The 17,296-nt window shown below is 43.8% G+C and overlaps 1 protein-coding gene across 16 annotated transcripts in view; it reads left to right on the top strand.

The window, feature by feature from the left end:
- TMCC3 (transmembrane and coiled-coil domain family 3) overlaps positions 1 to 17,296 on the top strand; it is a 271,611-nt gene that overhangs the window by 245,550 nt on the left and 8,765 nt on the right. For 14 of the 16 annotated variants that reach the window (XM_072773103.1, XM_072773107.1, XM_072773101.1 and 11 more), the window contains 2 exons: positions 2,794 to 3,710; positions 6,285 to 6,420. In XM_072773103.1, coding sequence (XP_072629204.1) covers positions 2,794 to 3,710; positions 6,285 to 6,420 — 1,053 coding nt within the window. Of the gene's footprint in view, positions 1 to 2,793; positions 3,711 to 6,284; positions 6,421 to 11,961; positions 16,504 to 17,296 lie in introns of those variants that run through there. The other 2 variants (XM_072773116.1, XM_072773118.1) reach the window with 1 other exon arrangement.

The following is a 17,296-nucleotide window of genomic DNA, read 5'->3' as shown; positions in this document are numbered from 1 at the left end:
TCACAACCTGAACTAAAATCAGGAGTTAGAGTCTTAACTGACTAAGCCACCCAGGCACCCCTTTGTTGTCTGTTTTTTTTACTGGGTCCTGGTTATACAGTATGTCCAGTCTGTGAATGTTCATTGAGTTTTATTCTTATTAAATGTGTGCTCTTTTCTGTGTGTAAATTATACTTCAGTTAAAGTTTAAAAGTCTTTATTTGTATTTGTGTCATTTTGTTGTAGCTTTCTGATAGACTAAGAACAGCTTCATGGTATATGTACGATTTTGATAAGCAGAAACAGATGGGTGGCAAGCATTGTGAATATCCTTCTTATGAGAGCATCCATAGGAAATTCACACACATTCTGGGAACTTTGGGTTGTATGGTTCACTTAGGATGAATGGCATCAATCAGATGCAGGGTGAGGCCTGAAAGGTTAGCTAGGACCTTATAGTGGCCAGGTTGTATTATTTAATCTTAGAGGCTTGGGGGCGGGGAGCCAAAGAAAGTTTCTGAGAAGTAGAATAGCATAATCAGATCAGGGAATATCTCCAGTGAAATAAAATTCGTAGCCTCATGATTGTACGGTCACCATGGATTACCCTGTCTGCCCCAAATAAACAATTTCTAGATTTAGTGCATTCTGTGTTACTGTACTTTGTACCCATTCCTGTTAGGGCTCACCAGTGAGCCACAGGTGCATAGTTTCCTTGAGCCCACTGTGGTTGTCTCTCCAGAACTTGAAGATGATTATCATACACCTCCTTTAATTCCCTACAACCATCCTTCCATCTTGACCAGGTGATGCCACAATTTTTTTAGCCTTTTTTTCTAGTCTTACAAGTGCTGTGGCATTTATTTCCTTCCAGCCTTTCCTACATGATGCTTTTCTGTGCAATAAAAACACCCGATGTTTTTTATTCATAGCAAAACTGTGTTGGAAGAGGGGCCAAGAATAATGTTAACAGACTTTTGTTGTGTAGGAGGACTGACTCACCAACCTGGGATTGGGTCCCACTATGCCATTGGGCTCCCTTCTCTGGGAAAAAGCACTGGGTAGGATCTTCCGCGGGACAAAGTGTTGATACTTCATTTTTGAAAGTGAATGCACTTGAGTCTAGGTCACTTGAGCAGGGTGAAGCATGTTAGTATTTGATTAATATTTTGCTATTTCTGGGGCCCCCGGGTGGCTCAGTTGGTTGAGCATTTGCCTTCAGCTCAGGTCATGATCCGAGGGTCCTGAGATCAAGTCCCACATCAGGCTCCCTGCTCAGCGTGTTTCTGTCACATAAATAAATAAATAAAATATTTAAAAAGTTATACTCATTTAAAAACATTTTTGCTGTTTCTTCCCCCTAAAACACAGGATAACTTATGCCACATATGGTCTCCTCTTTGGTTCCCGTTGAGACTCCGTGTCAGGACATTATTCTAATAGGGTTGTTAACTGGGCAAAAAAAGATGCTTTTTAGATGTTACAAATCTTTGTTTAGAAATTGTATTCAGGCCCTACAAAGGCTTGTCTTTAGTCCTTTGGGGACAACTTGGTAGGGTGTCCTGATGTAGAAGGAGAACCCAGTTAGGGTGACTTGGGTTCAAATCCTGCATCTTGTTGTCTGTTTGTATGCATATGGATTTAATGTAGTCTTTGCCTGGTGTGGTAATGAAGATCAAACAGGACGACGCATTCAAACATCCACAGTACCTGGCACCCAGATTTACCTTTGTCTTTCTTTATTTTATTAATTTTTTAAAGATTTTATTTATTTGACAGAATGAGAGCATGAGCAGGGAAAACAGCAGGCAGAGGGAGAAGTAGGCGCTCCACTGAGCAGGGAGCCCAATGTGGACCCCAGGTCATGACCTGAGCCAAAGGCTGACACTTGACCAGCTGGGCCACCCAAGCACTCCATCTTTCCCTTTTAGAGCGCAAACTAGTTATCCTCCTCACTGCGGTGCTCAGTGATACTTTGCACTTCTTCCCCAGGTGGCCCTTGAGTGAGAAAGCCATTTCTCTGGGTATTACCACTTGTTCTTATTTTTTAATCCCTTGGGTCATGATTTGGTGTTGCTCATTTCCACATCTCAGTACAGTTCTATTACTCAGTAAAATTAATGTTTAATGATTTCATTAAGAAAATTATTTCCTGTGTTAATGAATATACCTGCTGGAACTTTTTTCTCTTTCTTTTTGTTACATGATTGGGTTCTGAATTGGACACATTTCCCACAGTGCTGCACTTCACAGGGAATGGGGTGTGGGAGGCACCCCAGTTACCTGGGTGTTTTGGGAAATGAGGACTCATTGGTAACCTCATGCCATTATGCATTCATTTTCTACCCTGGCAACTGGCAGTTATCATGTAATCAGACAAAACATTGGACACCCTGGGAGAATGGAATCTCACAGTTAGTAAACATGGATGCAAAAAAGAGTTGGACTGTCCTCTCTATTCAGTGGAAGACGGTAGTAGGGAGTTTTTATCTTATGAATACTTGCAGTTTAAAGATTTATTTATTTGAGAGGGAGACCGAGTATGTGAGTGGGGAGAGGGAGAGGGAAACTCAAGCAGACTCCCTGCTGATTGTGGAGCCTGACATGGGGCTTGATCTCAGGACCCTGAGATCATGACCTGAACTGAGACCTAGAGTTGGACGTTCAACCATCAGAGCCATCCAGGTGGCCCTAAATACCTACAGCTTAAAAATCTGGGACCTAAGGTATATCTGTGGTGTATGCAAAGAGTCTATCACAAAAACTACATCTTTGACTTCAAATCTTAAAGTGCTTCTTGCCTTCATCCTTCAGGTAGAACGTCATGACATGAATACCCTAAGCCTGCCCCTGAACATTCGCCGAGGGGGGTCTGACACCAACCTCAACTTCGATGTACCAGATGGCATCCTGGACTTCCACAAGGTCAAACTCAGTGCAGACAGCCTGAAACAAAAAATTCTGAAGGTGACAGAGCAGATAAAAATTGAGCAGACGTCCCGCGATGGGAATGTTGCAGAGTATCTGAAACTCGTCAGCAGCGCAGACAAGCAGCAGGCTGGCCGTATCAAACAAGTCTTTGAGAAGAAGAATCAGAAGTCCGCTCACTCCATTGCCCAGCTACAGAAGAAGTTAGAACAGTATCATAGAAAGCTCAGAGAGATTGAACAGAATGGAGCCTCCAGAAACTCGAAGGACATTTCCAAAGACAACCTGAAGGATCTGCAGCACTCCCTGAAAGATGCCCACGCCAAGTCCCGAACTGCTCCACACAGCACGGAGTGCAGTAAATCAAGCATGCCCGGAGTGTCCCTCACTCCGCCTGTGTTCGTCTTCAGTAAGTCCAGAGAGTTCGCCAACCTGATCCGGAATAAGTTTGGCAGCGCCGATAACATCGCACACTTGAAAAATTCCTTAGAGGAGTTCAGGCCCGAGGGGAGTCCCCGGGCCTACGGGGGCAGCGCGACCATTGTGAACAAACCCAAGTATGGCAGCGATGATGAGTGCTCGAGTGGCACATCAGGCTCTGCTGACAGTAACGGGAACCAGTCCTTTGGAGCCAGTGGAGCCGGCACGCTGGACAGCCAGGGCAAGCTCACCATGATCCTGGAGGAGCTGAGAGAGATCAAGGACACCCAGGCACAGCTGGCCGAGGACATCGAAGCGCTCAAAGTGCAATTTAAGAGAGAATACGGTTTCATTTCACAGACCCTGCAAGAGGAAAGATACAGGTATTTCAGATTATTCTCTTGGAATTCTTTTAGAGGCATGACTTCAGAGAGATTGCCTTCTTGAAAGTGGTATGCTGATAGTTATATTTTCCATAAATGTGGATATGGATGAAAAAAGTTAAGAATCGACAGTTTTTTTCCCATACTTCATAGTTCTACATTTTATAATTTGTGACTTACAGTTTGACACTTTAGAGAAAGTTGTGTCTTTTAACATATCCCTATATAGTCTAGGACTTGTGCAGACTAAGCTCCTGATTCAGTAGACTCCTGTTACAAAGTTTCATTACACTAATTCACCAATCTTTTCATCTATTTTCTTTTCCTCCCTAATAGCTATGTCAAGTAAAAAAAAATTACTGCATTGTTCAACAAGGTAGATTTTCTTTGATACTTCAATCTGAAAGTCTTTACATAATATACAGTTTTTTATATATACTGTATCTTGCCCAATAAACTTTTCAACTTAGGAGTTTTCAAAAGAAATCTTAAGAGTAAAGTATAAATTCAAATCTTGTGAATTTTTTTTAGCTAACTTTTTACTTTATTTATTTGAGAGAGAGAAGGAGAGAGCCCAAGGAGGGGAGGGGCAAAGGGAGAAGCAGGCTCCCCACTGAGCAGAGAGCCTAATGCAGGGCTCTATCCTGGACCCTGAGATCGTGACCTGAGCCAAAGGTAGACACTTAACCGACTGAACTACCTAGGCCATTCCTAAGTTAGCTAATTTTATTTTATTTTCTTAAGATTGTATTTATTTATTCTTAAGAGGCAGAGACATAGGCAGAGGGAGAAGCAGGCTCCCCACGGGAAGCCCGAAGTGGGACTCAATCCCAGGACTCTGGGATCATGACTTGAGCCAAAGGCAGATGCCCAACTACTGGTGGCATGAGTCACCCACATGCCCTGTTAGCTAATTTTAAAAGGTGTTTTATATGCTGACTTTTATGTACTTATAACTTATTAATAAAAATATTAATCAAAAGTGACTTCCCACCATTTTCCCAGTAAAAAGATTCTCCAGAGTTTTAGGTTTTTTAAAGATTTTATTTCTTTTTTAAGTAATCTCTATACCAACATGGGCCTTGAACCCACACTCTGAAATCAAGAGTCTCACACTCCACTGACCAAGCCATTCAGGTGCCCCCCAAAAGATGTTTTTTTGTTTTTGTTGTTGTTTTTTTGGTCAAAGTTAATATCTTGACTTATAAAACTGTAGATTAAAAAATTCAATACCCATTACATATTGTAAGATTAAACTTTAAATTTTGCTTACATATTTTATATCTCCTACATGGTTTTAAATGTATTAATTTAGAAATGTGGCTTTTTTTTTAGCTCTTATATTTAATGAAACAACTTTTTTAAACTTTCAGCATACATCTTTGACTTTAGTTTCTTTATCACACAACTATTTTGGGGTCACAGGTTTTCCAGCAAACACTGACTTTAATTCCTTCTGAATAGTTTGGGATACAGTACTCTTTGGATCCAGATTTTATCTCAAGTCACAAATACTCATTTACATAAATGTAGGACAGTTTTTGTTCTCATTTGTCATATAGTTACATTTGTGATCTTCAAGAGTTAGCCACTGACTGTATTGCTTGCAATAAAAGATCTTTTAAAAGGCTTTTACACCAAAATTTGGATACCTATGAAGTCACATCTGAGAAGAATCCTTAAATCTGCATTAATTTTTTTTTTGACTCACTTTTTTCTTGAGGTATAATTGACATATAATGTCTCAATCTCCGTCCCTCCCTCCCTCTTTCTCTCTCTCTCCTTGTAATGATCCTATCCGGTGACCTATTTAAGCATCTAACACTGACATTAATAGAAGTCATTTCAGATTAATGCATTCCCCCCAAATGCTTCCTGATTTCAAATAAACATTATTAGTTTTTGAATATAAGACAAATCCCTAAAAAAAAAAAAAAAAGACAAATCCCTCTTCTTTGAGGGAAATGGGAGATAGGAACAGGAATCTTTGTTCTTATGTTACTTAAGATTTGGACTTTTGGAAATGCCACCCAATAAGCCATTTATAATTTGTAATGAGCTTTAATTTTTTTAGCAACATTTAAGTTTCAAGAGCTGAAGCATGTTTTCAGAACTAGAGTATGTTTTGGGAAATGGTGGAACTGGTGGTAGTGTAGAAGTTGGCTCTTTCCTCAATGGGCTCTCTGGCGTGTGAGAGCTGTACCGGTGGACCAGAAGACACTGTGCAGGCAGGAGAGGGGGGCCGCACTGGGGTGCCAGCAACTCTTGGTCTTGAGCGGGATCCCAGACAGCCCTGTCTCTTGACCAGCCCTGCTGAATGCGTCAGGTGTGTCCTGTTGTGTCATCACCTCAGCCTCTGAAGCTGCTCGTCCCATGTGGGGGGGATAAGCCAAATCTGGTGTGTGTGGGACCTCAGGAGTGAGGACAGAGAAGTTCAGATGGTAGAAACCAGTGTTACCCAAAAGCATGTTCCCTGTAGCTAGATGTACTCTTTTGGAAACCTAGTCTTCCAGGGAATGAGAACAAGGAGACCTTTGAAGTGTCACTCTCAGAATCAGTCCTCTCTTTGCAAAGGTACGAGCGGCTAGAAGACCAGCTGCATGACCTGACAGACCTGCACCAGCACGAGACCGCCAACCTGAAACAGGAGCTGGCCAGCATCGAGGAGAAGGTGGCCTACCAGGCCTATGAGCGCTCACGGGACATCCAGGTACTGCCCCTCTCATCATCAGCCACTCACTCGGGCTCTTCCCAGCCTTTACTTCATTTACCAAACTGTAAACACATGACCTGCAAGCCCTAAAGGATTTCTGGCACGTGAAGCAAGATGTTTTCTCTGCACAAACATTGTCCACCTCATTAACCCCATTAGCCCGTGTTATAGATGTTACTGACTACAGAGGCTATTCTCTGTAGCCTCAAAACTTTTTTTTTTTTTTTGTTAACAAATATTTATTATCTACCCAAGCCCATCACCTATAACCTCTTTTCCTCCCCCGCTCCCATCACCAAAATCACTAAAAATTTTTAAACAGAGGCAAACCTTGCCTTCAAGAAGCTTACGGAGTGAGTGGGGAATCAGGATCAGGTCAACTGCCAAACCACTCAAGAAAACACGAGCAGGGGCCAAATTACATCGCAGACAGTGAAAGCCACAGGATTCAGGCACAGTGTCCAACAAGCTCGGAACTGCTGGGGCAGTTGGTCATTTCATGGTCAAACATTGGATTTCAGTCTCAGGTCTGCCACTTACCAGTGGTGTAACCCTGAGCCTTGAGTCAGTTTGCTTGTCTGTAGAATAATAGCTTCAATACCTGGAAGAATTTCAAGGACTTGAGTGCATACCATGTGCCATTCGCTAGCAAAGCACTTTACAAGGCTCTTTTTCCTCCCCATCGACTCCTTGGAGCAACCCTCTAAAGCAGTTCCTACTATTTTTCCCCTTTCTCAGATGTGGAGACAAAGGCAGGGAGGTTAAGTGCCTTGGACCTGGTCTCTCTTGCAAACAGTCCTTGAGTAACGAACATGAATGAACGTCCAGAGAGGGTGGGACCTGAGGGATGAGTAGGTTCTGGATGGATGTAAGGAAGGGTTTGCTGAGTCACTGTTAGCAAAGGCATGTTTCAGTGTGAATGTGCTGGGAGCATTGTAGTGGGACAGCCCTAGGCTTCTTGAGCGCTTTTTTTCCCTGCTACCATAGGGTCTCTTTCTTTTCTTTTCTCACAGTTTTACTGAGGTATAATTAATGTATAACCTCACATTAAAGGGTACAACGTAATGATTTGATATATTGCACAATGATCACCACGGTAAGTTTAATTAATAACATCCATCACTCACCTAGTTAATACATTTTTTTCTTGTTACAAAAAAGTACTTTTAAAACCTACTCTCAAGACACCTGGGTGGCTCAGTGGTTGAGCATCTGCCTTGGGCTCAGGTCATGATCCCAGAGTCCTGGGATCAAGACCTGCATTGGGCTCCCCACAGGGAGCCTGCTTCTCCCTATGCCTATGTCTCTGCCTATCTCTCTCTCTCTGTATCTCATGAATACATAAGTTTAAAAAAAAAAAAAAAACCTAAAAAAAAAAAAAGACCTACTCTCCTGGCAGCTGTCAAATATGTAATACAAAATTGTTAACTATAGTCACCAAGCTGCACATTACATCCTCAGGAGTTTTTTCTCTTATAACTAGAAGTTTGTACATTTTGACCACTGTCACCCATTTCCCTAACCTTTCACTCCGTGCTTCTGGCAACCACCAGTCTGTTCTTTGTTTCTGTGAGTTTGGTTTGTTTGTTGTTTTTTTTTTTAGATTCTGCATATAAGTGAGATCAAAGAGCATATTTGTCTTCCTCTGCTCGACTCGTTGCACTTAGCATCATGTCCTCACAGTCTGTCCATATTGTTGCAGATAACAGGATTGCCTTCGTTCTCGTGGCCACATAATAATCCATTGTGTATATGTATATCTCATTTTCTTTATTCATCTATTGATGGACCCTTGGGTTGTTTCCATGTCTTGGCTATTGTAAATAATGCTGCAGTGAACATGGGGGTGGGGATATCTTTTCTAGAAACTGATTTCATTTCCTTTAGATTTATACTCAGAAGTGGAATTGCTGAATTTGTATAGTAGTTCTATTTTTAATTTTTTTAAGACTGTGTATTTATTTATTTATTCATGAGAGACACAGAGACAGAACCAGAGACATAGGCAGGGGCGGGGGAGCAGACTCTACACAGGGAGCCTGATGTGGAACTGAAGTCCAGGACCCCCAGGATCACGCCCTGAGCCAAAGGCAGATGCTCAACCACTGAGCCACATGGGCCTCCCACTATTTTTAATTTTTTAAAGAACTTCCATATGTTTTCCATAGTGACTGCTGCAGTTTACATTGCCATTGATCTTCTTTTTTAAAACAAAAATGTAGACTTTTCAAGTAGTGCTCAGTTTTATTTTTACAATGTTTCTTTGTAGGCAGTGGTTATTTTCTCCAGCCCCACTTTATGAGGGAGAAAACTGAAACATGAAGGGAGATTTTTTTTCCCCCACAATGTGTGAGCTGGAGTTTCAGCTGCCCACGTTCTGTTCTGCTCGTTGTCGTGGGCTGGGAGTGTGTGCCAGTCCCAGGCATCTACGTGGACAGTTCTGGGAGCCAGAGCATCAGAGCTGGTAGGAAACACTTGCCTGTGAGATCTGGGGCATGGGTGACCCTTGAGGGACTTGTGTCCCTGCTCTGGTTTAGGAGACTCATCTTCACCGCTGACTGGTTTAGGATTTGACCCACTTAAATGTTAAGTGTTGCAAGGTGAAAACGGCGCAGTCAGTTTTATTAGAATATTCTGTTTGTAGAACATGTCCAGGATGCCACTGGATTATGTCTAAATATATGGTTTTCTTCTTTAGGCGAGAGTTTGGGTTAATATTGTTCTTCCTTTGTCAAGGAAACCTACTTTAGGGCTAACAGGTAAGATAAAGGGAGGGACTTCACCAGAGGCAGCTTCACAGTTTAGAAGAGTTCACTTGAACATCTTTCAGGTTTTGTCTCTAACTCAGAAGCAGAGAGGGAACGTCCGCGTGAGTGACTGGAGAGTCGTCTTAGTTAAGATCGTGAGAATCCTGGCTCTGCCGCTCACTGTGTGACCCTGGACGAGCTAGCTCCCTGTGCCTCAGTTTCCCCATCTATAAAATGGAAATATCAGTGAGCTTCACCTCAAAAGGTCGTCAGGAGAATTAGGTGGGATAATACAGAGTACTCAAATCTTTGCCTGACGCATAACAGGCAGTCAGGAAATCAAGGCCGGCCGTTTATTTTATCATATTGGTGAGTGACTGTTCCTCGGGGCTTTTAGCGATCAGGCCTGCTCGGCTTCATCTTCATCCTCAGTTCTTGTTTTGTTCGTGCAGGCTGGGCTCCATGGGGCACAGGCTGGTACAGGTGGTGAGGGTGGCTATTGCTCACAGAGATGCCACGGTTTTATGAAATTGAGATTTTTTTTCTATCAGCCTTGAATTCCTAATTTTAAAAAGGCTTACGGATAATTCAGTCTGTTCTCTGTCCTTATCCCCTGTAAGTTAAACACTGGATTCGAGCAGATACTAAATAAAGATCGTGGGGCCGAATGTCTCTTAGCGGGTGCTACAACAAAAATTCCTTGCAATTCACTCCTTCATTTTATTGGATTTTTTGAGGGGGGGTTGGGGATTAAAAACGACAGTTCTAAGGCAATTCACTCCTCGGATCACTCTTTATATATATAATTCATGTACTCAATTAAAGATGAATGAATTTGCCAAAATGCTGCTCTTTTGTCTTGTTCTGTCACCTTTTCCATGACGTGTCTGAAACGGGGAGAAATGGTGGGCTCAAGCATTTGAAAAGAATGCACGGTTTCTGGGATGCGTGCCTGCCATCATAGAAAGCCAACACTGCCTAGAACGTGAAGATCTGAGGAAGTTGTACCTCCCCTGTTGGTGACTCATGTAATGGAAGCCACTGTGACAGAGACCCCCGATCTTGGGCACGGAGAGTATATTCAGAAGAAGAAAAGCGAATCAGTGTCCCAGCTGTTATGGTGGGTTAGAACCTGAGAAGATGGCTGTGTTGGAGCTGAGCGAACACGTACTGGCAGGGGAGTCAGACGGCAGGCTAGTGAGCTCAGAGAGGCTCATCGTGCCACCTCTGATTAGTCCTTTCTTCCCAGGACACACAGGGTCCTTCTCTCCCGAGCCTCACCCCTGTCCCTGGTTCGAGGTCTGCGCCCGGCTTGTGGCTGCCCTGTGCTGGGGAGACAGCAGGATGGCCCAGTCCCCATCCTCCCGCAGCTCTGGACTGTCGCTTGGGTTGGGAAGGTGGGGGAGACTTCACCTCCTCTGACGGGGCTGGGAGGGCTGCCCCTGGACATGATAGTGGAGGAGATGGGACCTGAAGGGGGAGGGAGAGCCACCGGTGAAGGGGGGAGTGGGGAGGCAGACATTTCAGACACATACAGAGGCCCCAAACATGCTGCTTTTCCGAACTTTAAAAAGCCTATATGGCTGAAGCGTGGTGAGCCGGGCAGGGGCTGGCATCATGTGAGGCAGGAGATGGTGGGGGGAGGACAGAGGGGAAAGAAGCGGACCCCCAGAGATAGACACTGGTGGTTGCATCGATGGGGCTGGTGACAGGGGAGAGGAGAGGGGTGTCTGATAGGAGGAACTGGGTGGGCAGGGTGCTGTGCTGAGGAGAGGAACAGCAGAAAGGAAGCAGTGCTGATGGCAGGTACAGGAGAAGGTGCAGTACATGAAGCCACATTTGGACATGTTGCAGCTGAGGTGCTTTTAAGAGGCTCAAATGAGGAGGGGTGCCCGGGTGGCCCAGTTCATTAAGCATCTGCCTTTGGCTCAGGTCATAATCTCAGGGTCCTGGGATGGAGCCCTGTTCCGCGGGAGTCTGCTTCTCCCTCTCCCTCTGCTCCTCCTCTCCCCTACTCCTGCTTTCTCTCTCTCTCTCTCAAGTAAATAAATAAAATGTTTTTGTTTTTGTTTTTAAAAAAAAGGAAGCTCAAATGGAGATAGCAGGGACGCATCGTAGATACGTGAGTCAATCTTGCAAGAGATCACTGGGCCAGAGAAATACTTGGAATCAGCTGTGACTTAGTAATTGAAGTCTTAGAAAGAACAAGAGGTAGGGACAATGTGTAGGAATGTGTCGCCTTGGACGTTGTTCTGAGTAACAGCATTCAAAGAGCAGGTGAAAGCCGAGTTGCCCCATCAGCCCTGTCCCCGTCCCTTCTCCTTCCTCCTCCAGAGCCCGTGGATGGCTGCCCGGATTCTGAGCGGTGGACGGAAGGACTGCAGTTGGAGATACCACCTACTCTGTGGCTGGAGGCCGTCACCTCCAAAGTGGAACCCCACCGCTCCTCTCGTTTGTCCCTGATGATAGCAGCACATGCCTGTGTTTTATGTCCTTTATTCCAAATACAAATAGACTCAAAATACTCACCTGTGAGCCCCCACATACGGTATTTTATGGCTGTATACACATGCTCATGTGGTCAGGAATAACAATAAGTGAGCCTCGGGGTTCTCGTATTCTTTGTCTTCGTCATCGTCATCATCGTCATCGTCAGCTTGGCTGTTTGAAGCTGCCTTGGCATGGAGCATCCTGAGCTGGGGGGCTTTCATTCGTGCATGTCTAAGCACGTGCTCACACGTTGCCCATGATCTCAACAGCGTTTGACCCTCGCTCTCCCTCTTGCCCACAGGAAGCCTTGGAATCCTGCCAGACACGCATTTCTAAGCTGGAGCTCCACCAGCAAGAGCAGCAAGCTCTGCAGACGGACACCGTGAACGCCAAAGTTCTCCTGGGGAAGTGCATAAACGTGATCCTGGCCTTCATGACCGTCATCCTCGTGTGTGTGTCTACCATCGCCAAGTTCATCTCGCCCATGATGAAGAGCCGTTTCCACATCCTTGGCACCTTCTTTGCCGTGACGCTCCTTGCAATATTTTGCAAAAACTGGGACCATATTGTGTGTGCCATAGAAAGGATCATAATACCCAGATGAAGCCACTGGTCCCTGTCTCCAAGTGCTTTCACGTTTCTGTTTTAAAGAAAACTCTGTGCATACTACCAAATTTTAAAACGAACAGTTATGCTGACTAGAGACCACCAGGCCCGGGCTGTGCCTTGTAAATAACTCCCATTCTCTTCACGTAGTAGCAACTGCCACTCAGCCCCTGTACTTGGTGGACATGAATCCATTGCAGAGCCTTGCCCGCGTTGCTCACTGCCTTAATCAGACCAGATTTCCTGCCCACCTGACTAGCCCAGCATGGTAAACCTCTGTTTACCTAGCATTTGGCATAATCAGTGTGACCCATGAGAAAAAGGGTTTGAAGCCTCTGTCTCTCTCCCCTAAGTCTCTATCAAAATTGAGCTTCATGGTTGCTCATGGTTGCATTTTCCCTGAGTCCCGTAAGCAGCAAGGCTATGACAGGACTTGCGGGAGGGAAGGAGTACGGGCGTTGGCCATGGGAGCGCTTGTGGCCTCCAGAAGCACAGCACATCCTGTGTAATCCATTCTGCTTGGGCACAGGTGACACGAGGTACCCTGCGTTCCGAGTGGTCAGGTGCGCGTGGTCCATCATAACATAGACATCTCACAACACACCCGTTTATCCTTCGGAAGTTGAGCTTAGATGTTCTCTTGCACTTTAAAGGGTAAGACACGAAGATTTAGGGGTAGGGCTTTTGCCTTCTTGCACCCAGGGAACCGCACACCTAATTTTGTTCTAAGGGGCTATGGAATGGCTTTCCTACAAGCATGTAGAAGTGCTTCCAAATCCCACCCCAAACTGTGGCCTAAACATTACTGTAGGGTCCTGTAAGCACTACTCTGGAGGTTTGCATTTCAGCAAATCTTAATTGTGATAAACCCCCTGTGAGGATGTGATTCTGCTTTATTCACTGGCCTTGGGAGGGTTATAAAGCTTACTGCACAAGTGAAAACAAATGATACTCATGTCTTGGGTTTCTTCTTCTTCTTTCTTCTTTCTTCTTCTTTCTTCTTTCTTCTTCTTTCTTCTTTCCTCCTCTTCTTACAATAGAATTGTACTTTATAAAGTGAAAGTGCCCTGAGGTAGGAGCGCGCAGGAGGAAGACAGGACGTGTGGTCTGATGGGGTGGCAGTCGAATCAGTGGGAGCAGTTCACCTGGGTCAAGACTGAGAAGATCCTCAGAGGACCTGTAAGACCAGCCAGGATCAAATCAATTAGATCCCGTGTCCGCACCACAGTTGTCCGTTGTCTTTCTGGGTCTCCCTGACGGGCCTCAGTAATGGAGTGGCCACGCTCTCCCCCGGAGGCGAAAGCACGCAAGAGTTCACATCTCTCACCTGTGTGGGCGAACGAGGCTCCTCACTAATTTCAGCCCAGATGCTACTTCTCTTGAAATCTTTTTCTCTCTGTACCTAATGGAGACGAAGATAGAAGATTTTAATGGAAACTGCTGTTCAGTCCCTCCTTCCACCATCCACTCTGTTATCTGAAGGCGTAAAGATGTATGTTAGTGTACATTTTCTTCCAGAAAACATCGAATCGCCTGGATTTAAATTAAGTGCAATATTTTGCGAACAGCTGCTCTTAGGGAAATCTCCTGAAAAAATGTGACAGTGTGCCATGGTTTGAGAGAATGGAATAGTCGAGCATTTGGTACAAGTCCAGTGTGTGTGAGACTCAGACTCAAGCTTTCTTCTTCTTTTTTTAACCATACACTGAGTTCCGTGGTTTTACTAAATTCACAAACTTAGGCGACTATCCCCACTATCTAATTCTGGACTCGAGCTTTTTAAAGCAGTCACCATCATTTCACGACATCTCTGGCTGTTCGTATTTTGGATTCAGGAAAGAAGGAGCTACCAGCCCCACCCCGCCCCCATCCCATGGCTGTGTCCCCTTGCACTGTCAGACTCTCCCTTGTTCTGCCAAGTTGGCGGTAAATACACTGTGATCCATCAAATCCAGGGGACAGAAAAAGAGCTCCAGATCCAGGGAAGAAAGGGAGAAAGAATGGTGTGCTTGCTTTTGCTTCTGTATTTTAATGGCCAGCATTCCCCTTTGTCAGTCTCCCTTTTGCTGAGGGCCCTTGGATCAAGTTGGGTTCTGGTGGGTGCCTCTCGGGTTCTGTGAATCTTTCTGAGGCCCTTTGGATGTGCCGGTGGTTGCAGTGGACGAAGATGCTGCCGTTAGTTTAGAGAGTAAGTGACATGGCCAGCCCTTGAGATTAAGGCTGCGGGAGGACCCAGGACGTGGACCTGCCCCACAGGCCACTGTGCTCCACTCAGCATTGGCTTTGACACTTCCCAGACATGCAGGTCAGTGTGTCTCCTCCCCATGGAGAGAAGTGGGAAAAATGGAAAGCAGCGCACTCCGCCCTCTCAAGTCTGGAGCGGTTACAGAAACTGCTAGAAACTGGCTCTGTTGTGAAATAGCCTAGGGTCTAAATCACCCCACCTGATCATGACTTCTTTGCACAGAATTTATATTTCCGGTGATTCTCATTAGATATCAGATAACCTTATTTTCACTTGGGTAGGCCCATCCTACGTGGCTTATTTATTTTAGAGTCTTGTTGAAAGTTTATTAATCTTTTTAATAAGCTGATCTACTCCAAGGAGACCTTTATTCTCTGCAGAGTCTATTGTTCTCTTCTTAAGGAATAAATCCTGCCATTGTATGTTTTCTTTCCTGTGTAAGGGGACTCAATAAAATTTTACAAATTATTCAATTAAAACTTGTAATCCAGCTAGGACATTTCCTGGAATTGGCTATCTACGCTTACGTCAACTAATCCTTCCCCCCCCCCCCCCACCTTTTCATGGGTTGTAAACATCTCGTACGTACCTAAACCTAAAGATAAAATCAGTCGTGTGGTGGGCAGGCACCTGCTCACTTAGCGAATTTAGTGATGATTAAAGGTATCAGACATTGCATTTTATCACAGGATTTTGTGGTGACATACTATTTTCATGATCACCATGACTATGATAGTTTGCTGAGGACAAAACAAGAACCTAAAAATACTCTCCTGTGGGTTTTGAACTGCTTATCCCAGCTTATGTTTTGAGTATGATCAAGCCCGAACAAAACATCCTCCTCCTCCCACCCCCCAAAATTCCAACCACAATGAAACAGCAAATAAAAGTACTCCATTGCTGATTTTGTACAGAGAATAGGATCAGTCCCAAGTTTCTAGCATGTACCATCAGTAGCTTTGCTTCTTTGATCACCATGAACTACAGAAAGACTAAGATCTTCTGAAAATCCCGCCCCTTCTCCCATAAGGCAGTTATCCCTTTCCGTCAGTTAGCATCATTCTGCTTTGTCACTCTTGTTTTCATTGAAATATCTCCCTGCTAGGTATGTTTATTGCCCTGCCATTTCTCCAGCATATTAGGTTTAATTATGGGATCAATAACAGTGATGGGAATTGGATTCCCTCAGGCCACCTAATTATTTTTATCCTTTGGGGTTGGAATTTAAATACCAAATGGTTTTGCATCAAACAGGAACATCTTTTTGTTGAATCTAAGTATAGTTGTATTGGTTTGGAAGAGCATTTCACTATGCTTATTAAGATGAACATGTGTGATTAGACCTATTTTGCATATTTCTATAATTGTGAGGAGTGAGCCAGAGGTAGAGCAAAATGGCATTTAAAATTCAGAGCTTTATCTGGAGAGAAGTGTTTCAAAAAGTTTAGCCCATGTGCTAAGGAAGGAGTTGGTCTAAAAAGATAAGTCACTGAAAAGAATGATATTGGCCTATTTACATCAAAGGTAGTTAAGAAGCCAAAAGATACAGTAAATGCAAAGTTTGGTAACCCAGAAGATACAAAGCAAAACTAACCTATAATTTTCTAAAGTCAGTGCAATTATCTGTTTATAAGAAGCTGGAAAGGAATGTACCTTGATTGTTTTAGGAATAATTTGTGTGTTGCAATTTTAATTTATTTAAAACCTGTCTCCTGTGTTTGTCCTAAGAGAAATGTTTCAACAAAACGTGCTCTGTGTTTAAGGTATGTTTAGGCAGTAGTTAGCAGTTCTGAAAATGGAAACTAGAAATGTTTATTGTGAGGTGTTTTGCAGAATTTCTGTTTTGTGAGATACTATGTAGTTCCACGTCAGCCTAAAATTGTAAATTCTCTGTAGATTGTCATCCTATTCAAAGCAGGTGCCATTATTTTTTTAAATAAACATTTGATGTTAGCTTTGATGTTAAATAAAGAGTTAGGTTTCTTAAATTTTCATATTTGTCAGAGCACATCTCAGTAGCAAGTATGTGCGTGTGTATGTGTGTCTGTAAAATCAATTTTTAAATGGATTTTATTTTTTACAACAGTTTTAGCTTCACAGCTAACTTGATCAGAAGGTACAGAAATTTCTGGGGGTGCCTGAGTGGCTCAGTTGGTTAAGCATCTTACTCATGATTTCTGCTCAGGCCATGATCTCAGGGTTGTGAGATCAAGCCCCTGTGTTGGGCTCCATGCTCAACAAGGAGTCTGCTCAAGATTGTCTCTCACTCTCTCCTCTTCCATCCTTCCCACCTTCTGTCTTTCTGAAATAAATCTTAAAAAAAAAAAAAACGGTCTAGAAGGTACAAAATTTCTCAAATACCCTGTCTATATACCTACATAACCTCCCCCTATCAATACCTTCCCCCCCATACACAGGGTACATTGTTAAAGTGATGACTTAAAGCCTATGCTGACACATAATCTCCCAAAGTCCATAGTTTATATAAGGGTTCACTCTAGTACATTCTATGGGATTGGACAAATGTAGAATGGCATATATTCACCATGCCATTAGTATCACACAATAGTTTCACTGCTCTAAAATTCTGTGATTCCCCAATTCATCCCTCCCCACTGGCCCCACTGCCCTGTAATCAATTTTTAAACTAACTTCAAGTCTGTTCCATAGGAAGTTATTGGTGTGTGATGTATGGCTCATTCCTCAATCCCTGGGTGGGAGGAAGAAGGGTGATTTCTTCACAGTCCCTGGAATGCCAGGAAATGTATCCATTGTCATGGAAAGG

Source organism: Canis lupus, chromosome 13 (assembly GCF_048164855.1).
Source record: "Canis lupus baileyi chromosome 13, mCanLup2.hap1, whole genome shotgun sequence".
In the NCBI taxonomy this organism is placed as follows: domain Eukaryota; kingdom Metazoa; phylum Chordata; class Mammalia; order Carnivora; family Canidae; genus Canis; species Canis lupus.
This window is presented reverse-complemented; position numbering and strand designations above follow the sequence as displayed.